The sequence below is a fragment of the Onychomys torridus genome, chromosome 4 (assembly GCF_903995425.1).
Source record: "Onychomys torridus chromosome 4, mOncTor1.1, whole genome shotgun sequence".
NCBI lineage: Eukaryota > Metazoa > Chordata > Mammalia > Rodentia > Cricetidae > Onychomys > Onychomys torridus.
This window is the reverse complement of record NC_050446.1, coordinates 105500796-105528779: the sequence shown is the minus strand read 5'-3', so window position 1 is coordinate 105528779 and position 27984 is coordinate 105500796. Positions and strand designations below refer to the sequence as shown.

The 27984-nt window shown below is 50.3% G+C and overlaps 1 protein-coding gene across 2 annotated transcripts; it reads right to left on the bottom strand.

Moving 5' to 3' along the window:
• Nucleotides 1-78: 78 nt before the first annotated feature.
• Hspa12b (heat shock protein family A (Hsp70) member 12B) lies at nucleotides 79-18057 on the bottom strand. Of its 2 annotated transcripts, none has more exons than XM_036184438.1 (14): nucleotides 17915-18057; nucleotides 12469-12530; nucleotides 11049-11108; nucleotides 9323-9420; nucleotides 8252-8376; nucleotides 6843-7029; nucleotides 6491-6595; nucleotides 6097-6213; nucleotides 4253-4427; nucleotides 3489-3575; nucleotides 3031-3135; nucleotides 2665-2923; nucleotides 2152-2255; nucleotides 79-1485 (listed from the first exon to the last, which is right to left on the bottom strand). In XM_036184438.1, the coding sequence occupies exons 3-14, from the start codon at nucleotides 11089-11091 to the stop codon at nucleotides 833-835; spliced, it is 2058 nt and encodes a 685-aa protein (XP_036040331.1). In that variant the 5' UTR covers nucleotides 11092-11108; nucleotides 12469-12530; nucleotides 17915-18057; the 3' UTR covers nucleotides 79-832. The 2 variants fall into 2 exon arrangements, with proteins under 2 accessions (XP_036040331.1, XP_036040332.1); XM_036184439.1 differs by having other exon boundaries at nucleotides 6843-6945.
• Nucleotides 18058-27984: the final 9927 nt, after the last annotated feature.

The window sequence follows — 27984 nt, the reverse complement described above, 5'->3', positions numbered from 1 at the left end:
GGTCTCCCTTCTCGCTAGCACTTGTACCTCATACACTGCCCCCACTTATGGGGCTCCCCATCTAGAAGACTGTTTTTCTTGACCACAAATGCTTTATTTTCACCTAGGGTAAGTTCTCAGGCAGGTAAAGTTGTCCTGTGCCACGGATGGCTGGAAGTGCCTGGCATTTCACACTTGGAGAAACTGAGGCCCATGGTTGATCAGATTTCTTAATGCTATACTGATTAAGTGGCAGAGCTGGGACACCCCCTGCCCCTTGCCCCAGTAACTGCCCCGTGGCTGAGTTGGGGGCAAATGGGTCATTTTAGGTTGCCCGTGGGTCCTCAGATGCTGTGTCCACATCCCCTCCAAACTGCCTTCACTGTAGCAATGCACCCTCCTCCCATCAACCACTGCTCTGCAGTTAACAGTCACACATCCAGGTACTACTACACCTGTCCCTTTAGCATGGGCTTAGCCCCCACCCCGCATGAAACTCTTGGCTTCCTGTGGCTAAAGCGCAACAGTTAATGAACTCTAACCTTCAGGCCCAGGTTCTGCACCTCACTGGCTCCTCAGCAGTTTCACTTACCCTTCCCCTCACCCACCAGTTCAGGCCAGTGTTTAGTCCTCTGTTGCAATCTGACCACCGTGGTCCCACACTTGCCAAGCCTCTAACAGACCTCTTAGAAATCTTATACCACCTCGCCTCTTGCAGTGTTCCAGTCAGCAGACCAAGACCCAACACCAAAGCTGGTCTCCATGTGTCCTTCACATTTCTCTCAGGGTAGGGAGAAAGGGGCGCTGCTGTGAAGACCAGCATGTTCTTGTGTCCCCACCCGAAAGGGCGCTCTCAGTTGGAAAGAAAGTCGATGGCCGCCCGTACAGAACGATTTGTACTGACATCCACAGCAGTGACCTTAATCTCGGTATCGCCAAACTGCATGGCAGCGCGGATCTCACGGCGGTTGGGGGACGTGCCTGTGTTTTCCTGGCAGCCATCTGGCTCAAGCTCCAGGCTGAGTGCGCCACACTTGCGCACCCCAGGGTCAGTGATGAAGCGTGCATCCTCAGCAGCACAGCAGTACAGATTGATGAGCACACGCCGCTGGCCCGGGCGCGCAGGACAGTAGCTGCGCCGCACCTCCTCTCCCAGGGCCACTGACTGCTCTGCTGCTACGAAGCGCTCAAAGACATCAGTGCACCAGCGGCGCCCATCCCGAACCAGCAATTTCTCAGGTGGGTGGTGGCCAGGCACAAAACGGTTGAGCACACCCACGCCGTAAGTGAGAGGGGAGCGGCGTACCCTCACCACACCGGGTGCCTGGCCAAAGAGCACTGCTCCCTTGAGGATGGTGAGGCCCACATCGTGCGGGACCACAACGCGCAGGCCACGGGTGCCCAGCGCTGTCTGCACCGCATGCTGCAGCACGGCCGACTCTGCAAAGCCGCCCACCAGGAATAGCAACTTCACGCCCTGTACCTCAGGCCTAGCCAGCAACATCTCTGCAGGGCAGGGACAGGTTTAGGATGGGGTTCAGAAAGAGAGGGAAGGAGACAGTCACTAAAGGCCACTGGCTCTGCTGCCCCCACCAGTACTTTTTTTTGGGGGGGGGGGAAATTGGTCTTTTGAGACAGGGTTTCTCTGTGTAACGGCCCTGACTGTCCTGGAAGATGCTTTATAAGAGATCTACCTCTTTCTGTTTCCCAAGTGCTGGTATTAAAGGCATGTGCCGCCATGTCCGCCCCCCCCCCCAGTACTCTTAATTAAAAGCATCTAAAAACCAGCATCAATAGAAAAGAGCTCTTTCACTGAAGGTTCCTGGCACTCCTCACTGGGCTTGCCAGCCCCAACACCCTACTACTTTGCTACCATCCCGTGAAGGGGAAAGAATCAGGAATGCATTTACACTGTTCAGGGCAGTGTGTCCACTCTACACACTGTCAGCTCATTTAGTCCCATTGAAATGGGGGGGCATGGAGGCACCAGACTTTCTTAATCCTGGCAGGACTGTAAACAATTCCTTAGCCACTGTGGGCTGTTTGCTCCAGGTATTATGGATGATTCTGGGTTCATCCCAAGGTAAGGATGTAGGGTGGTTTACAGGCATAGATGAGAGGAATTCTTTCTGGACCTGGATTTGATGATGAATGAGGCATCCAGGTACTCACCTATGTGTTGGATGATCCCACTGACAGTGGGCTGAAACAGCTCGTTCATGGCCTCACAGGACATCCGGAGCATCCCCTGTGAGGACCACTTCACGAAGTTCACACTGCAGGTGGCGAAGGGGACACACAAGTCCAGGGTCAGTCCTCAGGTGTCACAGGGTGGACACCTGCCCTTATCCTCAATCTCACTCTGCTGTCTGCTCGGCTCCTTCAGGTCACGAGCAGCTTACCCTTACTCCAGTGTAGCAGAGCCAAGAGCATTGAGTAACAGGGTGGGGCAGAGAGAAGATAACATTTGCAACCTCTGTTCCCTATGGCACTCTCAACCTGTAGTTTGGACTGCGGATTCCTGACTGCTGGTGGACCTGCCGCACCGCCCAGTACTCGCACCCCACCACCTGTCACTGTCTCAGCTGGCATGGTGTATGTGTGGAACTGACCAGGCCTCTGACTCTCCCTTGCAAGGGCAGGCCACATTAGCAAACGCTGCCTGAGCCTTGACCCTGGGCACACCTGCTCCGGCGCAGGGCGGTCTCCACGTTGTGGCCTCGTTGTTTGCGGTAGAAATCAATGAAAGAGAAGGGAAGCGAAATGTTGAGTGCTCCTGCGCGGTGCGGGCCTGCAGTGCGTTTTCGGGCCTCGAAGGCAATGGTTAGATCCACCCAAGCTGCTGGCCGTTGCCTTTTGAACTTGGCGATGAAGTCCTCTCCAAATATGCGGCAGAGCAGCTGCTCAAAGGCCAGGTCCACCCCGACTGCGCCATAAGGGCCGCCTGCAGCAGGGTAGGAGACAGAGGGTGTCATTGCCAGATAGACCACCAGGGGGCGATGGAAGGCCCTGTGCAAGCTGGGTGGCAAGGGTACTTGCGGGTCTACTCGCCAGAAGCCTTGTAGAGCTCCTTGAGGGTGCCATGAGGCTGCTCCAGCTGGTGTACGGTCAGGTCCACAGTGCCACCCCCACAGTCTGCCACCATGTAGCGGTCTCCTGCACCGGCCAATACAGGTAACATTAAAGGCCCGTCTGAACTTCAGTCTTGTACCCCAAACCGCCAGCCCCCAACCCTGCTCCAGACACCAAGCCTAGGCTTGGGGGACAGTATGGAAGCAGGGAGGGAGGTGAAGGACTTCATCTTAAGCTATCAAATAAGGATGCTGAGTGTGGAAGGGATCGGATCTGAGGCTTGAACATGGAACAGAATCCCCTGGTGGGATGAGTAGGGGGTGCAGCTGTAAGCAGGATGACTGAGGGAAGATGTAGGCTTCACAGATGTACTCTTCCTCAATTCCTGCAGATTCTCTGCATGATCTGGGGTGTTCCTTCATATCCTGTTGCCTCACCTTCCTGCATCTCTGCCCACAGTTCTCCCACACCAGACTCCACCAGGAACGTTCGGCTGTGGCGAGACCTGCGTAGCTGCTCCCGGGCTGGGGTTGGGCACAGCAGGAAAGTGAGGTTAGGAGCTCAACTCTCAACTCTTCTCCTTGCCGAGGCTGCCCCGGGCACTGCGGCAACACTCATCCCAATCCCAGGCACTAGAAGCATTTCTGGATACAGGACTTTTTCTTGACTCAGAGGGAGCAGGTCCTGGCACAATCAGACCTGAGAAGCCTTGAAGGATCTGGGTGGGAGATGTCTCCAAGTGTCCCAGGGAATCTCGGGACTTGGGGCCTCTCCCTACCAGGGAGATCACATTTAGGAGGACGGCCAAAACAGACTACAGTTGTCCTTGGCCTCAGTGCCTAGGTCTGGCTGCAAGTGGCAGGGTGGGGCAGGGTTGATGTGGGGTAACAGTTGATAGAGAGGCTGTTTAAAGAAAAGCCTCTGAAGAGGAGGCTGGGGCCCAGCTTGCTCCCTTGTTGGTGTCCATTCAGCCCCTGTCCAAAGGCAGTCTGTGTCCCTGACCCTCAGACTCTTCTTTCCTGGTCAAGGTGAGATTGTCCTCCACCTGGGTTCCTGGAGCCAGGGCTGTGTCCTCCTCACACTGAACTTCACCTAGCTTCCCTCAGGGTGGTGACTCCCCGCTTTCCATCCTAAACATCGTTAACCTTCCAACTTTCCAAGAGCACCTGCCCTCGAACCCAGCAACCTTGGAACAGCTTACCATGTCGAAAGCTGGAGTCGATAGAACGGCGCTCACCCAGGCGCCCACCACCTGTAGTCCGGCTACTCAGGTCCATGAGCTGGTGCAGGCGAAGTTTTCGACAGTAGACAGAGGCGGCCTCGGGCTCCAGGGCAATGAGTAGTTTTTCTGCATCCTCTCGAGACACCAGGCCAGCCTGGGGACAGGTGGTGGCCAGCACCAGGCGGCACCATAGACTGGCATGTAAGATGGCACTCTGGGGCCTGGGGCCTCCCACCTCTTCTCCCATCACACACCATCCACGCTGGGCCTACCAGGCCCCTTCATGCTGCACACAGCTGAAGATGCCTCACAGCCACCGTGAGGTCAGGCTGGGGAGGGCCAGGACCAAGGAGCCAACGGCTCACCAAGCAGAAACAAGAGCCATGGCTGCAGCAAGTTTCCCTCCCAGGTGCAGAGCTGTCTAAGTGCTGGCTGTGGTGTTCCCGTGTTCCAGCACAGTGGGGGTGGGGTGCAGTGGACTGCAGGGGACGGTAGGGCACTGCCCGGCTCACCAGGCTGGTGTCAGATATTGGCCATAGGTTGTCCCACTCCCAGGAGAACTCGGTTCCCAGAGAATCTACTATAGCAGGAAGGGAATAGTGAAATTCCAGGCACCACGACAGGCCAGTGGGAGTACAGGAGAAACACTCAAAATCTGTCATTTCCTGTAGCAGGACAAAGGCTCTCCCGGGAGTTTAGAGTTCATGGGATTCCATGCATTCTGACCAGGTTAAGAAGGGGGAGACAGGTGGCAATGGCGGGTTCCTGCCCTGGGCCAGCCCTTTCTGAGCTGACATCAGGGAGCAACGTGGGAGAAAGCGGGGCAGGCATGTCTGTTCTGAGGACATCTGATCCTGCAGAGCAGCAGCTCATTATGCTCAAAGTCAACCCCCTCTAGAGACAAACATAGGCGTCCACAGTACTGCCATCCGACCCACAGGTAGAGGCATATTGGTATCTCCAAGGAGGCAGAAGGCAGGCTTGAGATAGCTTTTGGATGACCTAGGCTCTGTTCCTCAAGGCCCCAGGGGCAGAGCCAAACAACCTGTCTTGCTCTGTGAGGTCTCCCTGTCCCCATTGGAGAGAGTAGTGTCTGAACCCCACATACTCCATTGGTAGGAAGACATCACACTTTGGCCAGAATCATCTCCCTTTGTAGCTAAATAGTCCTTTTCCTCTGGGAAGAACCTGCAAAGCCTGGGGCAGGAGTGGAGGTGTGCCAAGGGCCCAAGGGGCTGCTCCCTGGTCCCTGCCTGTCGCTGCTGGTGTGCAGCTCCTTCTGTACACATTGGTCCCACCTCACATGGACAAATGCCCCTCCAGCATTTGTCCACCAGCAAGCAATGGCAGGCAGTCATGGACCCTTCCTTGCCTCCCTGTGGCCAATTCAGTGCCATAGTCCTCCCTTGGGGGCATCCTGTAGAACAGGGTTGAAGCTGGACTCCAGCAAGACCGCATCCTTGGGCACCCCTCTCCAGTTCTGAGTCCTCCACCCTCTTTGTCCCGAGAGCCTCTCTTCAACAGACTGTATCCACAGTACTCCCTATCTCAGGCTCTGCTTCTCAGGAACTTGACAGGACATTCTATAATGGCCTCTGCCCCTGTCAAACTGTCCATGTTCTTGCAGGCCCACCCCCCTCTCCCGGGGACAGCAGCGTCCCGAAATCCCAGCAAGGGTGACTATCTTCACACAATGATTTTTTTTTTTTTTTTTTTTTTTTTTTTTTTTTTTTTTTGGTCCTCAGGGTTGAAGGATGGATGAGGTGTGGGTTACCCACAGGGCCATTTTGGGGTGGGGCACAGTTCCACCTGCACATCCTCACCAGATAGGCAGCCTCTCTCATGAACTGCTTAGCTGGCTGTTTCCAGATGGCGGGCACCGTCAGCACCCAGCGCACGGTATCCTTCTCTAGCATACACGGGCTCTGCTCTCTCAGCTCCTGCAGCAGGGGAGGACAGTGAGCAACAGCTGGCCTGAAGCATTTTCAGACCCCTCTGGGGGCTGGAAGGACCCATCAAGCCCCGCTTGGGAAGACCTGTTGCTTTTCACCTGGCTGGCCCAAGTGCAGGTTTTAACAGACAGGCCAGGAACTGGAGATGCCTGTGACCTGGCAGTGACCACTCATCATCTGGACTCGGGGGGATTCGGGCAGAGGAAGGGAATAGAAGGGATGGGGTGTCCCTGGCCCAGACAGTGGGTTGGGAGAAGCGACACACCTGAAGGGCGTGCTCCTTGAAGAAGCGGAGGGCATGGGCAAACACCTCCAGGGCCAGCATCTTCTTCCCGTTCACAGCTTCCAGCTGGGTCTTCAAGGTGAGATCCTGGCGGAGACACAGGGCCACTCTGCAGGAGGCCATCTCTCTGCCCCAACTACAGCCATTCCCTAGTTCTCCACAAGACCCTCCAACCCATCTGGACATCAAGCTCTCCGTCAGTCTTGCCCACCTTCTGTTATGCCCGTGATCCCACCCCTCACGAGGCCCTGAGTTTGGCCCTGCTCTCCACTAACACTGCCTGCTCCCTTCTGGGCTCCACCTCCCCGGCAGGAGCCTGGCCACATTGGCTCACAGTGGCGCTGTGAATCTTCATCTTAAACTTCTCAAAGTAGAGCCAGTCCCGAGCCTCCTCAGGGTCTAGGTCGTGGTAGTAGTCACGGGCGGTGTAGCCAAAACTGTGAAAGACACCCTCTGGGGTCAGCAGCAGACAAGTAGGGGTCTTCTGGTGGGCCACGCCTGGGTCCCCTCCCTCCCATTTCCTGCAAAGACAAAGGCAGTCAGGAGCCAGAGGCAACCTTCCTGCAGTTGGGTACTGGCTCAGGGGCCAGTTGTGTGACCACGAGCCTGACTTCCCTGAGCTTCCGCACCCCTCCCCCAATCTGTAAAATGAAAATAATGGACCTGGGAGTGGTGACTGTAATCCCAGCATTCAGGAGGCTGAGGTGGGATGATTGTCAGACCATCTCTCAAACACCGCCCCACCCCCCAGAACAATAATAGTACATATCTCTTACAGTTTCATGGAGATGAAATGGTGCCAATTTACATCCCTCTGTAAATGTTCCCCCTGGGATCCTCTCTATCCAAGGAGCCCAGAGAGACCTCTGGATAGGGTACCCCATTTGACCTCTTCTCTGTATTATTATGAGCAACAGCAAGCTATTACTCCATGGCCTGGGTCTGGCCTCCCGATATGTTTCCCTGGGACCCTAGCAGAAGGCATCTCTGGCTCAGGCACTGTATTTCTCAAGGTTGTTTTCCAAGGCCAAATTACTGCAAGGGCTTTGATGATTCCTTACTTTGTCGTCTGTCTCCCTCCCTCCCTCCCTCCCTCCCTCTCTCCCTCCCTCCCTTCCTGTTGTTTTTAGAGCCTGGGTATGGCGGCATCTATAACCTTGTCACTGGGGGGTCGGGGGGGGGAGTGGGGATGAGTGGATCTCCAGAGCTCCATAGCCAGCTAGTCTAGCCAGTCAGTGAGCTCTGGGTTCAGTGAGAGGCTCTGTCTCAATAAGACGGTGGAGAGTGACAGGGGAAAATCTTGTCAACCTCTGGCCTTAATATGCGTGTACATATGCACAAATATACACTACACACACACACACACACACACACACACACACACACACACACACACATACACACTTAAAAAAATCAAAACATGCATCCCCAAAATAAAGCCCTCGGTTGTGGATACAACCCCAGAACACTTGTGCAGCATGCTTGTGGCCCTGGGCTTGATGTTCAGCACTGTAAATAAATAAATGGATGAACAAATAAATAAATGAAGCCCAACATTCGTGTAGTAGGTACGAGGACTCCAAATAAGGCCTGAAGTCCACTCTCCAGCCTTCTGTCCCAGTGAGGAATCCTAGAGATGTAAGGGACTCTGATAAGACCATGCCCTGTGATTATGTCTAAGGCCAGGCCTGTACAGAATTTGAGGTACCTCCCCAGCCTTGTTCCCCGTCCAGCTGCCCTCACCTCATCATGTGGATGGCTTCAGGGTCACTAGCAAAGCTGAAGGCATAGCCACTGGATGTGGTCCCAAAGTCGATGGCTACCACCACAGAGAAGGAGGCCTGCTGTGGAGCGCGGGCCTCTGGCTTCTGCAAGTTCAAGACCTGACGTCAGCCAGCAGCTAAGAGGAACTCCTCCCCTTCACTGCCTGTGGTCCAGAGCAGCTTTGTCCCAGACCCATTGGCCCACCTTCCCCGGTTTTACACCACACCTCCTCCGGGCTGATACCTGGCCATGCCACCTGCCTGGACAGTCCAAGGCCTCTCAGGAAACCACGACAATTTGGGGTTAAGATGTCTGCTCTCTAGCTTCCGCTTCACCTGACTGCTGCCCAGATCCCCTCTGCCCATCTTCCTCTCCCGCCATTTTCACAGCCTGCTACCAGCCTGGCCCCAGCTGGGAGTAATTTGGCTCTTCTGGGCGGTTTTCTGATACATGAATGTGCACACTTTGCCTCTTGCTTGTGTAACACAAACCAGACTCTGGTTTTGTAGAAGAGAGGAGGGGCCCCAACGCATGTGTGGAATTGCCCCTACTTCTCCCAAGCTCGGCTTGAGCTCCCTGAGAACAAGGGACCCCAAGCTGGATGATCAGGACAAAGCCATATAGGCTAGGTAACCCAGGAAAGCTAGGGGGTCAGGGGCTAGGTCTTGGAAACTTCAATTGTAAAGTTTCTAAATATTTTTAAACTGATATTCTTTTCCCTGAGATGGGACTTAGAGTATGTTAGGGCTCTGGTTGGCAGGAACAGGGCTTGAGGACCTAGAAAAGTCGTATGCCTGCCTAAGCAGGTCAGCCACAGTGGCTCCTGGGAGCCATCCTGCTATAGAGCAGAAGGAGCGAGTGACCCGAGCTTATGTTCTCAGTAGAATTGTTACGTCTATAGTTCAAGGCCATGGGGACACAGGACTAGTGTGCCAGGGGTAGGAGGCCTGGTGGCATGCCTCAGTCCAGTCCCTGCCACAGCTCTGCCAGGGCCACCCTCTCCCTTACCACCCAGGCCACCGACCACCCACATTCCCAATCAGGGCTTACTGGAGACTGTGAAGGTGTGAGAGGGGCAATGCCACAGCTTTCCTGGGTCCTCGGGGAGCCGGGTGGGCTGGGCACTGGGGACCTGTCTGGGCTAGAGCCTGTAGAGAAGAGAGGCCAAGTCACCCAGGCCTCGCACAGAGCGTGGCTGAGGCAAAAGGCCATTTGTGAGGGGAAGGGAGACAGGAGAGAGTAGGAAGGCATGCATGATGCAGGGTTGCGGTCTAAGTACCTTCCTTGTCCCCCTGCACGGTGACGTGTGTGTATCCCCTGGGCATAGTTTACCAAGTCCCCTTTAAGCACACACAGGAGAACAGAAGGAGGCAGAGAAGCATTTTGTAGTAGAAAGACAGTCTAGAGAGGGGTAGGCAGGAGCAGTGGGCAGATAGGCTTCTGTGGCAGGGCTAGAGGGGGCTACAGGTGTAAGTGGCTGTGAGGTGGGCCACACGGCCCAGAGGCAGGCTGCGCCTCTCTGCTATTATGTTGGGCCACATGGTTCTGATCAGGACTTGAGGGAGTTCCCCCATTCCAAAGGACACAGACAGGACCAGAAAGGGAAGGCAGCACCTTCCCCCAGCCCAGATCTGTGTCCGGGGATGTCCTCAGCACCAGGAGTTTTGATCACCTGTCCCAACACACACGCATACACTCAAGTTAGCATTGGAGGCAGAAGGGCCACTGAGATCTTCCTGAAGGGCCAGGCCTGGGCTGGACTTTAGGGTCTAGGAAACAGAGCAACCTCCAGGAGGGCCCCGGGTATAGCTTGAATTAGACACCCATGGGACAGCAAGGCCAGCCTGGCAGGACACCCAAAGGTGCCATCGAAGTCACTAGTCACCAGCACACTAAGGTTTGCTAAGGGTCATGGGAGGGGATGGCACTGAGACCCTGACACCAATGGATGGGGTTAGGAAGGCTGACAGGCGAAGGGTAGTGGGATCTGGCATGAAGGCCCATGTCAGCAGGTCTGAATGACTGTACTCTGGGCCAGGGCCATCTGTGTGTGCTTCCTCAGCTTGTCTGTGATCCTTGACAGTGGCCCTGGGATAGCCCAGGAATGTATGCGAAGGTCTATAGGAAGTGCCTGAGCACAGCTGCAGTGTGTCTGGGTACCAGAAGAACAGGGTCAGGGCAGCTACAGTTCAAGATCCCCTTCCTTGGGCCTTGCTATCAGCTCTAATGTGAAAGGCAGTTGCTGTGGCTTGAGCCTGGGAAGGGAGGCAGGAAGGAAGGGCCCAGCCCACTAGGTCTTTGTGAATGGACTTCCTGAGGAGTGTCCCGCCTGCCTGCTGGTCTCCCACCCTGCAGAGAGCACAAAGCCTACACCCAGATGAAAGCAGATGTGCTGAGTTCAGAGCACACAGGCTCACCTGCAGACCACTCAAGGTCCTATGCATAGGGATCCTACGTACACTCACAAAGGGTCCCATGTACATACTTGCACAAAGCATATGCAAGTCCTTTGCACACAGACAAGCATGTGCATACACACAGGAGTCTCTGAACAGATACTTTCTGTGTACAGACCATCACTGCACACACATGCACAGGGTGCACAACACACACACACACACACACACACACACACACACACACACACACACAGTGTAGAATGTATAGAATTGTTCTCAAGAACTTGTGCTGAGAGAGGCAATGGGGGGTAGAGGCTAGTAGTCTCCATGCCAAGGCAAGTGGGGTGGTGGGCAGGGAGAGGCAGTAGAGGTCTTACTGATATACAGCCCTTGCAGGCCCATTTCCGGGACAGTCAGCATCCTTGCAGTCTCTGTAGCTGTCAACAAGAATAGACAAACAAAATGAGACTTACTCATTCTTGGCTCTTTCCCGGAATGCTTTTTGTGCTATTTCTTTGCTCTGATCCAGAGTCGTGTGATGCTAATCCTTAGCATCACACTGTTTCACCTACAAACTCCCCAGCGTGTCTCTCTTGGAGATAAGGATGTCGTCACATTTTGAAAACCCCCGTCACAATTCTGTTAGCATATCTAGCCAAATCCCTTCATCTCATCTGGAGCTCAGTCTCCACAGGTCTGGCTTGTTCAAAAAATGGTCTTTGCTCTGCAGAACCCACGACCCTCCTCAGTGTTTTCTGGTGCTCACTTTGTGCTGGTAATATTTTTATTGCCTTATGAGTATGCCTGTAGAACACGTGTGTGTCTGGTGTCCATGGAGACTGACAGAGTCCTTGGATCTAGAGTTACAGATAGCAGTGAGCCGACAAATGGGTGCTGGGAGCCTGGGTGTTCTGGAGAAGCAGCCAGTGCCCCGACAGCTGAGCAAGTTCTGCAGCCCCAGAGTAGGGATCCTTAAACTTTCCCCTGGAGACCCTGTTTCATTTGAGACCCTATTTTACATGCAATCCAGGGTATATAATCCAGAGTATATAATTACGTAAAAGAGGAATGTAAATAAAATATTCATAATAAGTCATATAGAACTTTATTTTGAAAACAATTCACACACATATCTATGTAATTTTCCCACTTATTAAAGACAGATGAAAATTTGAATAGTAGTGAGATGGATGTGCTTGCTTCTTTTTCACGTTAAAAATGAAGTCTTAGCCAGGTATGGTGGCCCACGCCTCTACTCTCAGCCCTTGGAGGTGGAGACAGCAGGATCAGCAATTCAAGGTTGACCTTGGCTACATATCACGAGGATGGCCCAGTGGTTAAGAGCACTCTTCTGGAGGAGCTGGGTTCAATTCCCAGCACCCACACATCAGTTCATAACCATCTGAAACTCCGTTCCAAGGGATTTGATGCCTTTTTCTGGCCTCCAGAGGTACCAGGCATGAAAGTGGTGCACAGACTTACATGCAGGCAAAACATCCATACACATAAAATAAATAAAAATAAAGTCACAAAAGTCAAATTCTATTTGTGTGTTTGATTTTGGTTTTTTGAAACAGGGTCCATGTGTAACCTCCCTGGCTGTCTTGGAACTCACTTTGTAGACCAAGCTCTACCTCATAGAGATCTGCCTGCCTTTAAGAGCGCTGGGACTAAAGGTGTGCACCACCACGCCCGGCTAAAAATCAAACATTCTTGAAAACAAAAACAAAAACAACAAGAAACCCACTAACATAATACAAAAAAATTTCTAACATGATACAACCCAATGATACCTACATGTTGAGGGATGGCAGGAGGATGTTGAAGTCTTTGTTCTCGGTTGTTAGACCGGTATGTTCCTATAAGGAGTCAGGTAAGAGTTCCATCATTTCCATATGTACAGTAAAACACGGTAATTCCTAACACAGACCACTCTCAAATCTGAACTAAGGTGTTTCTGTCAGCTTCTGTGGATATTTCGTGGTAGATGGGCATGCACAGTGCAAAGAGGGCATGTTGTGTGCTCAGAACCAAGGCTGTTGTAGGCCACACAAGTGCGACACAGGCTGGCTAGCCCTGCCAGAGACAGTTGGATTTATTCAAGTTTTGATTTTGAAGTCATTTTCGGTCATTGAACATTCAGCAGACAGCTTGTTGCTAAATTTTCATTTTCCTTGCTTAGCCAGGTGTCCTCACAATGGGATCACCAGCCATGGTTTAGGAACTGATCTGTGCCTGCTCTGGGGACTTAGGTGATCCATCGCTCACGGTGTGGGAGAAAAGACCTGGGCTGGACCCTCCTTTAGAATGGGTTTTCTGTGAAGGGCAACAGGGCATCTTCGGGGTTTGGAATTTGCAGGGTCAGGTGGAGCATGACCGACCACGTCTGCACTCTGATGCTTCTGGCTGCCCGAAAGAGTGAATTGCTAGAGACTAATATGGAGGTGGGAAATCAGCTGGGCGCTACAGGTTTCCAGGCTCGAGATGACCGTGAACTGTGCACCTCAGACACAAGTGGAGACATTTCAGAGGTGGTAGTGTAAATCAGCAGAGCGGATCAGACCCCGTTAAGTAGGCCTTAGGAGGGAACTCTTCTCACTTAAGCTGGGGGATGGAAGGGAAGACAGGACAGGGAAGGTGGACAGCAGGCATGGGCAGAGTATGGAGGCTGTGTCACACGGAGGTCAAAACAAAACAAAACCAGCAATCAGATGTGTAGTCTGGAGCTAGGGAGCAGTCCCCAATTATACATTAGAGAGTCATTGTCATGGGAGTCTGGGAGGAAGTGGAATGGGAGGGAAGGGAGAAGGACATTTATAGGCTTGGCAGGTGGAAGCAGGCTGACCAAGGACCCTCCTGTGGCTCCATGGCAACCCCAGCAAGAGAAGAAGAGGGTGAAGCTAGATGATTTTGGGAAGTTCTCGAACAAAGGGGCTGGAGAGATGGCTCAACAGTTAAGAACATTTGTTGTTTCTGTAGAGGACTTGGGTTCTGTTCCCAGCACCCATACGGTGGCTCACAACCATGTTCAACTCCAGTTCCAGGGGACCCAAGCCCTCTTCTGGCCTCTGGGGGCACTAGGCACACATGTGGTGCACAGACAGATAGGAAGGTAAAACACTCATCCAAACAAAATTTAAAAAAATAACTTAAAGAAGTCCTTAATATCTCAAATATCTGTCCTACTAGCCCAAGACAGATAAACCTAGGTAAAGCTGGGCAAAAGAAGCTTGGCTGAGAAGAGTGGATACAAGTTCCTGGAGGGAGGCAAGGAAGGTTATGTGTTCATGTGTTTTCATTTTAAACACACTTTAATTTTTTAATTATTATTATTTTTTAAAGATTTATTTATTACATATACAGTGTTCTGCCTGCATGTGTCCTTGCAAGCCAGAAGAGGGCACCAGATCTCATTACAGATGGTTGTGAGCTACCATGTGGTTGCTAGGAATTGAACTCAGGACCCCTGGAAGACCAGGCAGTGTTCTTAACCCCTGAGCCATCTCTCCAGCCCCCATTTTAGTGATTATTTTACTGGAGGGGAGACGATGAATACGGAGGCGTCTAGGGCGCATGCGTGGCTGTCAGAGGCCAGTCACTGCCCTCTTTCCTCCCTTATGTGGATTCCAGGGATCAACCCAAATCATCAGGTTTGTGTGGCAAGTGCTTTTACCTATGAGCCAGCTTGCTGATTCAAGTTGATCATTTGTTATAAACCAAGGTTATTTGTATTTTTGTTCCTAATACGGGAGTGGTTTGAGCTTGAATTTGTGAGGTTCTGGGGTCCAAGCTCTAAGCAAATGCCTCCAGCTCATCAATAATTTTGTTACTCAGTGTTTGGCCTCAGGTCCAGCATCACCATGCCCCACAGGAGCTGTGGGAATTCAGACTCATCGTATTTTTCTTTTTCTTTATTTTCTCCCTCCCCCTTCTCTTTCTTTTTCTGTATCCCCCCCCCCTCGGCGCGCCCCTCGGTTTCTCTGTGTAGACCTGGCTGTCCTGGAACATGCGCTCTGTAGACCAGGCTGGTCTCAAACTCAGAGATCCACCTGCCTCTGCCTCCCGAGTACTGGGATTAAAGGTGTGTGCCACCACTGCTGGCTGGAACATATATTTTAATGAGATTCCCAAGGTAATTCAGATTCTCCTTATAGATTAAGCAATATTCAAGTGTTCTCGCTGCTTCGTAGTCTGCAAATCATGGGTGCTATTGCTCTTACACATGAGCCTGGCTATCCCTTTAAACAGAGGTGGAGGCTGTACCTCACTGTAGCCTGATCAGGAAGTTTTGCTAACAGAACACAAGCAGACATAGAGCCGGGCAGTGGCACACCCATACACACGAGGATACTCCCTTGTTCACTCACTATCCAAACACACCCAGCATCAGGGAAAGACAGCCAGACTCTTGTACATCCAGGGTACCCCTGGGTAGCCAGCACCATGGAGATTTCTAGACACATACACTCTTGCTTCCACGGTACTGGAGAGGTACAGTTGGCTGTACCAGGAGTCAACATTAGGGAAAGGATGAGAGCTGGCTGTAGCCAAGGGATAATGTTGAAGAAAGGCAAAGCAAACAGAGGGGCCTGTAAGAACCCTGGGCAGAAGCCTAGCTCAGATGAGAGGGATAAACTAGATCTGGGTACCACAAACTCCCCAGAGCTGACACTGTCTCTTAATTCTACATCCACTTACATAGTGATGTTAGCTTGAAAGTAGCCATGGCTACGAGTATTTACACTGCAGAAATTGGCAAAACTTAGAGAACTGACTGTATTTACTGGCATGCCACTGTATCAAAGCCTACCACAATATGTACTGAGCACTTCTGTGTCATAGGCTTGAGTTAGGTGCTGGGAACCACTTTGATGAATGAATGAATGAATGAATGAACGAATCAATAAATGAATGGATTTTTCTGGGCCGAGCTTATTGGATGGCGTAAATAACCTTGAACTTCCAAGGGAAAAAGACTTGGGTTGTCACTCTGAGGCTTCATTCCATGTCACAAGCAGATGCCTATACCTCCACCAGGGCCCATTATGGTGCTGTCTAGGAGTGTGTCAGCTCTCTGTACCTCCACCAGGGCCCGTTATGGTGCTGTCTAAGAGTGTGTCAGCTCTCTGTACCTCAGGGTAATGGGTGACATTGGGTTTGTGAGGACCAAGTCCAGGTATGGAGAGTGCTGGGAAAGGCAGGAAGCTGGGTGTGTGTGGACAGTGTTCTTGGCTTCTCTATGTGGATTTGGCTTTAGTATTGGGTCTTACTGAGAATTCTATTGCACCTACCCTGAGTTCTTTTTGAAGGAGGTAGGAACTGAGACAAACTGTGATAAAGGAGTCTCCACAGATTCCGAAGAGATGGAGGTAAAGGGGCTAGCAGCTGTACAGGGACATACATGTGACCTTCCTACCATATCATGCATGTGTACCTAAAAACATTTGAGGAGAATGCTGCCTAAGGAGCTTAGGAGAACTCAGCTCCCAACAGCTAGGTCTCGGTAGAGTACAGGGATACAATCAAGATGGAGGCAGACCCCCATCCCAAGGACTTCTAATTTCTGGGTGGTAACATCTGAGTTTGAGAGTCACCGGGTAGAATTATCGGTTTACAGAAAGTAACTCCATTTCTGGATGGAAATTGCACGCCAAATCCAGATCCCAGCCTGATCACTACTCTACCTGTAGGCAGCCCCTTAACCCTGTCTGTGGCTGACTCCTAGCTCTTGGCCTCATGGCTCATACTCTTCAGATTCACCCTGACTTATAGCCCCGATTGCCGTCTAATAGGCACAGTCTGCCAATCATGGCAGACTAGGACAGGGTGTGCCAAGTGGGAACTCAGAGACTTCCCCAGGTCTCACAATAAACCTAGAATTTTTTTGCCTGATGGACACAATTCTTCAAGGGTCTCTTCTTGAGTGGGGTGGTTAGGTGGGTACCTATGATCTTCAGAACCCTGTAGGTATGTGGTATTGCTGGATTTCCTGTTTCTACGTGAAGCCCATGAGAACAAATAACCCACTCAGATCTTAACAGGCCCCTCTTCTCTGGGACCTTGCTGTAGTGGGTCGCTATTCTAGCTATGACCTTGAAGCACTGCCCCTAGTAAGGTAGCAGGTAACTGTCACACCTGCCTATGACCTTGCGTGGCTGCTGGGGACCCTTAAGACCTGGGATGCAAGTATGCGGCTCTCTCTTGGCTCCCTCGTGGTTTTGGATGCCGGAGACAGACCAAGAGAAGGAACAGGGTGGCGCTGTGCCTCAGCCTTCCAGGCCCCTGCAATACCCTGCTGGCCCTTTATTCCAACAGGACTGTCAACAGGTTGAGGTTACAGACATTTCTTCCAAGCTAGTTTGGGCCACTCAACGCGGGGGTGAGGGGGGGGCAGGGTCGGATCAGATATGTCACCCAAAGGGCTGCCCCACCCCATTCTGGGGAGATGACCTCCAGGAGAGGGGACCAGGAAAAGGCTGTGGAGTAAGGAGGCTACTCCCTCCTGTAATGGCTAGGAGTGATGGAAATGGCCACGGATGTCCCCAATGTCTACCTCAGCTTTGCTTTCCACATACATACCACCCTTTTGGGTACTCATCATGGGAATAACTAGTTCACAGTCTCTGTCCCACTGAAACCTAAAGCCCTCTCAGCCCTGCCCACTGTTTCCAGGGAAGTTTTTCACTTTCCATGGCTCCATCTGCACATGGCAGCCTGGGCAAGAGTTCCCGCCTTCCCCTTTCTTCACCGGACAGATTTACTCCGCAGACAGCTAGCTCCTCCAACCCTGTAGAAGCCCAGACCCCACCCAACTTGGATCCCCACCCTGGCTTCGTTGAGAGAAACCTAAGGTCTCTTGCATACTGACACACTGGCCACTCAGATGCTTCCCCACATCCTTGGACCTCAGTGACTGGAGCCTTGGAGGCACCTCTTGACACACAAATATTCAACCCCCAGGCTCACCTCTAGCCCAGGGAGCAGGTCCCCACAACTGGGTAAGCGAGCAGGCCCCAGTTCACAGCGGCTCTCCTACCAGCCCCCATTCCACCTCCCAATGCACTGGGTCGTTCCAGACCAAGCCTCCCGTGAGGGTACCACAGCCAGAGCTCAGTTGCCTCCCCCGGCCCGGGCCTGCCTCCTCCAGGAGCTTGCAGATTTGCTCCCACCCAGCCCGCTTACAGCCCCAAAGAGGAGTCTCTGCGTCTCCCAGGGGGAGCCCAGAGGTCCTTCCCCAGCTCACCTCCGCCCTGCGGACAGCTCCGCCGGGTCTGGCCGCCTGGATGCTAGCTCAGAGCCAGCGGCAAAGTCTGCTGTGGCCCTCGACGTGCGCCAGGCCCGTCTCTGCACCCTCCCCCAAGGCCGGATGGCAGCGCTCACCGCCCAGATGTGTGAGCCGGGGCGGGGCCTGCTTGCGCTGCGCTCAGCCCAGGGGCCTCGCCTGGTCCCGCGTCCCCGGCCCCTCCCAGCTTCTCGCTGCACTGCGGGCCAGCGGCGCCTCTCCCTGCTCGGAGGGCAGCCCAAGGGGTGGGATGGGAGAAGGCAGAGGGGGAGGAGCAGGGTGGGAGGAGATTTCCAGACCCTCCTAGGCCTTCTGCTCCCACTTCGCCAGCTGCCCACCCTGGGTTTGGGCCGTGGCATCTGCTGCCCAGAGTCTAGTCCCCACGGAAGGCGACCCTGTTCCAGATCTCTGAAGTCTCTACTCTTTCCTCAACACTTTTCCTAGAGGGTGTCCTCAATGGTCATATGGAATAGAGGGTGGAGGCAGAACCTAGGTCTCCAGACTGGGACCTCATGCTTGGCCAGAGACCATTCTGCCCCAGAGGGGATAAGTCCTCAGCTTTTCAAATGGGGCTCATAGTCTTCTTGTATCAACCTAGGACCACCCGGTGATGCCAGGATCTGGCTTCACGGTCTGGAGACAGTAGGGGAAGCCGTGGGTGGTTGTCAGGTGCGTGCTGGAGCTCTGTCCTGAGCTGACTTACCCTGTTCTGTCCCAGGACGCATCAGGGCCTCTGTTCTCCGTAGCCCACAAAGGCTCCAGCTGCTTCCAGATCTTACCTGTCTGTGTCTGCTCCCCTAGACGCAGAGGACAAGGAGAGGAACTGCCTTGTCTGCCATCCCACCCTTTACAAGGCCATTTTCCCTTCCATCTTCCTCCTTCACTGCCCAGAGAAGAACTTGCTGCCTTTACTATCGGGTCCACTGTCCCAGGGGGTCTTCTGAGGTCAGGGCTAGGTGTGTGTGTGTGTGTGTGTGTGTGTGTGTGTGTGTGTGTGTGTGTGCAAAGTGTCCAGTCAGCAGTTTTCCCTGCTTGCATCTATCTGTGCAGCATGAACGTGTGACATTGTGTCTTGTGTCTGTGTGTATTTGTCTGTGAGGGTCTGGGTGACGATATATATATATATATATTGCAGAGGCCTCCAGCCAGCTTGAATCTCCTTCAGGGCCAGACCCTCCCATACACCTGCTTCTTGTTTTGTTTTTTTTGTGTGTGTCACCATCCATTTCCCCCTAGTTCTATTGCCGCTGAGGGCCACAGCTGCAGCCCCCCCCCCAAGTGATGAGGGCTCTCCCCTCATACAGCCTCCCCTCTGCTTTGAGTCCCAGCCCCACCCTTGTTCAACTCCAGTCCACACATGATGCTGCACATGAGAAGAAGTTTGATTCAGCCCCCACAGAAAGCGTGGCCCCTGTGGGTGCGGACAAAGGATCTGCTGAGTGTCTACCCCCCCTAAATGGGCCCCTCGTTCTCCCTGTCTTCTCCAGCGCACTGTGGGCCCACCCACTGACCTCAGGTTTTCTCCTCTGGTGGGCCCAGGGTGTGTCTTCTCCTTGTCAAGCCTTCCCCTAAGCTTCCCTTGGGCCCTTCTCTGGGCCTCTTTCCTTCCAGGCGGCACTCTCTTCCAGTCCTACCCTTCTAATCTCTAATGTGTATCTGGTAGACTGTCAAACACGGAACTCCTGCCCATCATGCCATCAATCCAGCACTCTCCATGGCTCCGCCAAAACCAAAGGAAATCCCATGATTCAAAGCATGCCCTTGGGTAGTGTCCCTAACCATCTTTTCCAGGCCCAGCCTCTAACACCTCTCATGCCCTTCAGGCCCAGACCTTCTGAGCTTCCCAACATTTGCTCCACCTGGGCCAGCCCTGGAAACGACCACTTCCCATTATGCCTCCCTTCTCCAGGCCTTTGGGAGAGAGAAATCTGGCCCTTGTACTTTATTAGGGGTGCTGTGTCTGCTTAGAAAGCTCCCAGCCCCGGGTACCATCACATAGGTCTTTAAGAAGAGGAATCTTTGAGTTTGGAAGGCAGAGCAGAGCTCCTTGCTCCTGGTATCCATAACAAGGCAGAGCAGTAGGCAGCTTCCGGGCAAAGGGTAACACTAATATTTAAGATGCTGTTCTCCAATCTGCCCATCGATGCTAAGGGTCAGTGGAGAGAACGATATAGTTATGCGCCAACCTTCTACTCAAGCCTTGCTTGCTGGCTCTGTTCCAAAGACTGGAGAGTGAGTGCACATTACACACACACACACACACACACACACACATACACACACACACACACACACACAAAAGGAAAGGGAAAGGTTACTTTTTTTTCCCACCTGTGGAGCCTAACCTTATTTGGGTGCTCCGGTTCCCCCCGCCCCCACATGTGTGGCAATAAAGCCTTTTCAGTTCAAAGTATAGACAGGGAAACTGCAGCTGATAAACAATAGGGCAGCCCCTGCAGGCTGCCTCCCTCTGAGCCCCACCCTTGCTGAGCCACAGGATGGGGACTAGTGACTGGGCTGTGTCCCAGTTCAAAAGCTAGGCTGCCCAGATGGTGGCCCGTTCCTCCTAGTCAGACCCTGGATACTGGCAGTGAGCAACTCCTGGGACAGAGATTCAACAGTGTTCCTCTCTACCAGATTCCTGAGATGTGAGCTTCCTTCCAGGAATTACTCTGCATGCTGGGCCGCCCAGAAGGACTTCCTCTCTGTGACCTGTGGTCTCAGGTCTCAGGCAGGATCATTTTCCTCACTGGAAAAGGGAGTGTGTGAGACCCAGCCCTACCTACCCACAGGGGAGCCTGCCCATCAGGAGCTTAGGCTAGCTAACCTTGGTGACTCTGCTGTGAGTTGGTACCTCCTTCTTCATAAACAGAAAAACAGGGTTCCACTTCCTGGCTGCACTCATTCCCTGCTCTCCGTTCCAGATGGCAGCCAGCTCATCAGGATTGGCCTCACTTCCAGAATCTTTGGTGGGCCCCCCACTTACAGCCTCCCCTATCAGGACTCCCCACAGACGACGACGGAGGCCTGGAGGAGGGTTTTGAACCCCGAAGGATGACTGAGAATGGACCCCAGGGAGGAGCAGAAGGTGCCTCAGGTGAAGACTGTGTGTGCACACAGGGTGTAGAGAATAGGGGCGACTGGAAGCGGCTTGGGATCAACATACTTGGCAGCCAGTAATGCCAGAGCTGACCACTCCGCCATCCTACTCTTCAGGCATTATGCATGGTCTTTGTCCAGGACTCCAAAGCACACTTGTTTTGCTTTGGTGTCTTTGGTTTAGAGTTCTCTCTCTCTCTCTCTCTTTCTCTCTCTCTCTCTCTCTCTCTCTCTCTTCCACTGTGACTCTCCTGCCCCAAGACAGGGTTTCTCTGTGTAGCTTTGCACCTTTCCTGGAACTCACTCTATAGCCCAGGCTGGCCTCGAACTCACAGTGGTCCACCTGCCTCTGCCTCCTGAGTGCTGGGATTAAAGGCGTGGGCCACCACCGCCCGGCTGTGACGTTTTATTTATACATGTGTTTTACATCTCTAGAAAAAGAACCCCAGGACTTTTCCCTCTTGTGTTTTCATCTTGCTTCTTCATGGTCCATGATACCAGCTGAGGATGTCCGTGCAGTGCAACCAAACAGGTGGGACTGTTATGCCCACATCATGAGCTCCCCAGAGACCACCAGGAGTCCGAGTTCTTATGCAAAACAATGAGCCTTTATTGCAAGCTTGAGGTTGGGCTCTCTGTCTGTACCATTCCGACACAGCGGTTGGATCCGGGAGCACCTCCAGCTCAGTTGAGGCAGGGTTTTTAAGGAGTAAAGGATGGGGCGGTGTAGGGGAATTGCAGATTCAGATGGGGGTTGAACTCCTGTTTGGGCAGGAGTGAGGTAACAGAAGTCTTGTCAAACGGGGATTGGTGCTGGTGTTGCTACAAGGAAATCAGCAGCCTATATACAAGTGATGTAAGCTATCCTTAATGTTCTGGAGCATCTAGTACTTGTTTGTCTCAGTTCTGATTGGTCCCCTTCAGGGTACAGTTTGTGGCTTTTCCTGGTTATTGTAATGCTGAGGCCTAGTCTCTGTATTGTTAGTCTGCAGCCTGTCATGACTGCACTAATGTTAAATTAGGCCTCTTCAGGAGCACACCATGCTGCCGTTTTCCTAGGTCTTTGAGCTGTACATCTATCTAATCTTAGGCTAATTGTGCTATGCCTGTTTAATCTGCCTATGGAGTTCACAAAGATTTCTCCAGTTCTGTTGATGTCTTAGGGTTTTTATTGCCACAACCATGGCAACTCTTATAAAGGAAAACTAGCTTACAGTTTCAGAGGTTTAGTCTATTATCATTGTGATGGGACATGGCAGTGTGCAGGCAGACATGGTGCTAGAGAAGGAGCTGAGAGTTCTACATCTGGATCCAAAGATCAGCAGAAGGAGTCTGTGTTCCACCCTGAGTGTAGATTGAGCATAAGAGACCACAAAGCCCACTCCCACAGTGACTCACTTCCTCCAACAAGGTCACGTGTTGTAACAGCGACACTCTCTATGGGCCTGCGGGGGGGGGGGGGGGGGGGGGCATTTTTATTCAAACCACCATGCTATCCCAAAGCTAGCTTTAGGCTAAGTATTTCTAGGTTTGAAAACAATTTTTATATTTATTTTTAAATTTGTGTGTGTGTGCGTGTGTGTGTGTGTGTGCGCGCGCGTGCGCGCCCCATACCACTTCTGTTTCTACTGGATAGTAGAAAACCCCAGATATTCGTTTCAGATTGTTTTACTCTGCTGAGACAGGCTCTGACTCGGGACAATGTGCAGCTGAGGATAATCTTAAACTCCAGATCCTCTTGCCTTCGTGTCCCAAGTGCTGGGATTGCATTCATATGCCACCACACTTGACTCCCAGACTTTTAGACATAACAATAGTAGGATAGCTAATCAAAATGGATTTAAGAACACACTACAGAAATCAAAATGACAAGAAGTAATATACATCTGTCAATAATAATTCTGTATATTAATGATTTCAATTCCCCAGTAAAAAGATATAGACTAGTAGATTGGATTAGAAAACAGGATCTATCTTTTGGCTGGCTTAAAGAAATATACTTCCTCATCAACCATAGATACCATCTTAGAGTAAAAGGATGGAAAAAATTATTCCAAGCCAATGGAACCAGGGAACAAGCAGGAGCAGCTGTTCTAATGTCCTGCAAAACCAACTTCAAACCAAAACAGAAGAGGTATTGGGGGGGTACTTTGTACTCACTGTGGTAGTTTTGAATGTAACTGTCCCTTATGATCTCATAGGGAGCGGCACTGTGAGGAGGTGTGGCTTTGTTGGAGTGGGTGTGGCCTTGTTGCAGGAAGTGTGCCTCTGTGGGAGTACGCTTTAAGGTTTCCTACACTCAGGATACCACCTAGTAAGTCAGCTGACTTCCTACTGCCTGCAGGATGTAGAACTCTCAGCTATTCCTCCAGCACCACACCTGCCTGCACGCTGCCATGCTCCCTGCCATCATGATAATGGACTGAACCTTTGAAACTGTAGGCGAGACACCCCAATTAAATGTTTTTTCCTTATAAGAGTTGACATGGTCATGATGTCTCTTCACAGCAATAAAAACCCTAACTAAAACACTCATTAAAGGAATCCAATAAGATATTACACCAACAAGATATTACAATCCTAAACATTTATGCCCCAAACATATGCATACTCATATTCATGCTACTACTAGATCTAAAACCACAGATTAATCCCAGTACAGTGATAGTTAGTGACTTCAATACCCCACACTCACCAACAGGACATCCAAATAAACATTAAAGAGAATCATTAGAGTTAAATGACGTAAATCAAATGAACCTAACAGACATCTACAGAACATTCCTCTTAAGCACTAAAGAATGCAAATTCTCCTTGTAAGCCTGTGGAGTTTTCTCCAAAACTGATCACATCTTAGGGCATAAAGCAAGTCTCAAAATATAAAGGAGAATCAATAACTTAATGATGCACCCGAAGGTCTTGGGAAAACATGGACAACCAAAACCAGACTCCAAAATAATAGATGGGAAGAGATAATTAAAGTCGGGCCTGACATTAATGAAATGGGGACAATGATAAAAAGAATCAAAAGGAAGAGCACACTTTTTAGGAAAGATAAATAAGACTGACAAGCCCTGAGCCAAGGGACCAAAAGGAACAGAGATCTAAATTAATGCAATTAGAAGTGAAAAGAGAGCTGGGTGGTGGTGGCACATGCTTTTAATCCTTAAAAAAAAGGGATTTTTTGAGTTTGGGAGGCAGAGCCAGGCGGATCTCTGTGAGTTCGAGGCCAGCCTGGTCTACAAAGCGAGATCCAGGACAGATACCAAAACTACACAGAGAAACCCTGTCTCGAAAAAAAACAAAATAAACAAACAAACAAATAACCCCTCTCTCCAAAAAAAGACGTGAAAAGAGAGACATTACAACAGACACCAATGAAATTCAGAAAATCATATGCATATATTTAAGTGAAAAATCTAAAAGAAACAAACAAATTCCTAAGATGCAGACAGCATACTGCAATTAAACCAAGATGAAATAATCTAAACAGACCCATAACCAGACATGAGATTGAAGCAGGGGTACAGAGTCTCCCAACTAAAATTGACACAGGACCAAATGGAGCCTCTGCAGAATTCTACCAGAACTTCAAAGAAGAGCTAACACTGATATTTCTTAAATTATTTTCTAAAATACAAAAAAGAAGGAAGGCTTCCAAACTCTTTTCTTGAAGCCAGTATTACTAAAGCCAAATAAAGACACAACAAAAGAAAGAAAATGTTGATTTCTCAGTAAAATACTGGCAAGCCAAGTCCAAGATCATTCTTCATGACCAAGCTGGTAACATTCTAGACACAAGGATGATTTCAATAAATATTATCCACCACACAAAGAGCCTCAAAAATAGAAATCACATGATCTAATTATATTTGAAAGAGTACTTGAAAATGTCCAACATCCCTTCATGATAAAATCATGAAGAGGCTAGAGATGGAGGGACATACCTCAACATACTAACGACCATATACTACAAACCTGTAGCTGACTTCCTGCTAAGTGGAGAAAACCTCAGAGTGCTCCCACTAAGATCAGAACTAGACAAGGCTGTCCACTCTCTCCACTCTTATTCAATGTAGTTCTTGAAGTCTTAGCTAGAGTGATTTGACAGAGATGGAAATGGAAGAGGTACACACAGGAAAAGCAGAGTATCCTCGTTTGCAGATGCTACCATTTACACATACGAGATCCCCAAGAACCCACCAAAAACCTTATGAAGCTGACAAATATTTTCAGCAAAGTGGCGGGACACAATTTATCATTTTAAAAATAGTATTTTATTAATTCTTTGATAATTCCATATAATTATTTTAATCACCTTCCCCCCACACACTGTCAGGATACAAAACTAACACACAAAAATCAGTAGCCTCCTTCCATTCGATGACAAATACACTGAGGAAGAGCGGAGGGGAACAATCCCACTCACAATAGTGACGAACACACACACAACCTGAGAATAAACCTAACAGAGGAGTTGAAAGACCTCTGCAATGAAAACTTTAAGACACTGAGAAAAGAAAGTGAAGAAGACGCCACAAGATGGAAAGGCTTCCCATGCTCACAAATTGGTAGGATTAATATGGTGGAAATGGCCATTCTACCAAAAGCAATCTTCAGGGTCAGAGCAGTCCCAGCCAAAATACCAGTCTTTTCTTAACAGACACAGAAAAAAAAAACTTTGAATTTTGTATGGAGGCACACAAGACAGAGGATAGCCAAGGCAATCCTGCACGAGAAGACACTGCTGTAGGTAACCATACCTGATCTCATATCTCACTGCAGAGCCATGGTAATACAAACAGCATGGCACAAACAGATGCTTAGATCAACGGGATAGGATGGAGGACTCAACTACAACCCACATACCCACAGCTGCTTAGACAAAGATGTCAAAAATATATACCAGAGAAAAGACAGCATCTTTACAAATGGTGCTGGGAAACTTGAATTTCAACGTGCAGAAAAAAAAAAGAAAAGAAAAAGAAAAAGAAAGAAAGAAAAAGAAAGAAAGAAAGAAAGAAAGAAAGAAAGAAAAAGAAAAAGAAAAACTAGATCCTTACCTTTCACTTTGCACAAAACTCAACTCTAAATGAATGAAGGACCTCAACCTATGACCTGGTACCCTGAAACTGCTAAAGGTAGGGGTTACACTTTGAATCTGGCACAAATGAGAACTTTGTAAATAGAATCCGGTCACTCAGGAGGTAAGAGAAACAACGGATAAAGGGGATCTCATGTACTAAAGATCAATTGAGCAGAGAGGTGGGCCACAGAACAGGGGCTGGGGGAATCTTTGCCACCTACACATAAAACAGAGTATTGGTGTCTAGAATATGCAAAGAACTCAAAAAACTAAACACCGAGGGGGAAAAACACCTACCCAGTTAAAAAATGGGCAATGGAACTGAACAGAAAGTTCTCAAAAGAAGAAATACAAATGCCTAGTAAACACTTTTGAAAAAGCACTGGACATCCTTCGCCATCCAGGAAATGCCGAGAAAAACGACATTAAGGTCACATCTGAAGGTGTCCAGGTGGCTGGGAGGGAGGAGGAAGGCACCTGGCACCGAGCCCGGTGACTTGAGTTCTGGCCCCAGAACCACGGAGGAAAGGAGAGAATTAACTCCTCCTGCAAGCTGTCCTCTGACCTCCACATACATAATGTAGCGTTCATGTAACCTCTTCAACAAATACACAAATGTGAAGAAAGATTCTGTGGCAATGCATTATGGCAAAAATATCTGACATTCTAAGAGACTGGAACTTTTGCTGGACCTCACAGCCAGAGTTATACACTTTGAGGTCACTTAGGACTTAAGACTGCTGTCCGACTGTGTGCTCAGCCTGTTTGTTTACCTGCATTTAAGAGAATAAGGTCACAACCAATTTATTTGTCTTAGTTAGGCTTCCTGTTGCTGCAACAAAACACCATGACCAAAAAGCAAGACGAGAAGGAAAGGGTTTATTTGGCTTACACTTCCAAATCACTGTTCACTACTGAAGGAAGTCAGGACAGGAACTCAACAGGCAGGATCCTGGAGGCAGGAGCTGATGCAGAGGTCATGGAGGGGTGCTACTTACTGGCTTGCTTCCCCTGGTTTGCTCAACCTGCTTTCTTGTATGTAGATCCCAGAACCACCAGCCCAGGGATGGCTGGGCTGGGCTCTCCCCCACTGATCACTAATTGAAAAAATGCCTTATATCTGTATCTCATGGAGGCATTTCCTCAGCTGAGGCTCCTTCCTCTCTGATGAGTCTAGCTGTGTCAAGATGACACACAAAACCAGCCAGTACACTTGCCTGGGATTTCCTTTGTAATCAACTTTTACAACCTAAGCTAATGCAGAGCTGCGATCTTAGATTATGTGTTCTTCCATGCCCCTGAACACAACAATGCACATGTGTCTTTTGCTGAAAACAGCAAATACAGAGGTTGAAATCAATCCTCTGAAATGAATATCCACCATCAATGTTGAATGCAATGCTTATGGATATTGGTTAATAGACAACGAAATACTGTTTGTTATCTGGTCAGGTAGGGTCAGTTGGAATCAGAAACGTAAATACTTGTAAAATTCTTTTAAAGATTTATGAAGTATTTCTTATTCTCTCCCCATGTGATAATTTTGTGCTGTTCAATAAAAGAGCAAAGTCCTTTGTTAGGGACAGACACACAGTCACACACCTGACAGACACACACAGGGGCAGATTCACGTACATATAAAAGAATGTTATTCAGTTGTAAAGAAAAATGTTACAATGAAATTTGAGGTAAATGGATGGGACTGGAAAACTTGTACTGTGTGAGGTCACTCGGGCTCAGAAAGACCAGTTTTTTCAGATGAGGGTAGCGTCTTCAGTTTCTTTTGTTTTGTATGTTTAATCTGGAGTGCAAGAGGAAGATGGGAAACTAGAAACGGGCTACTGGT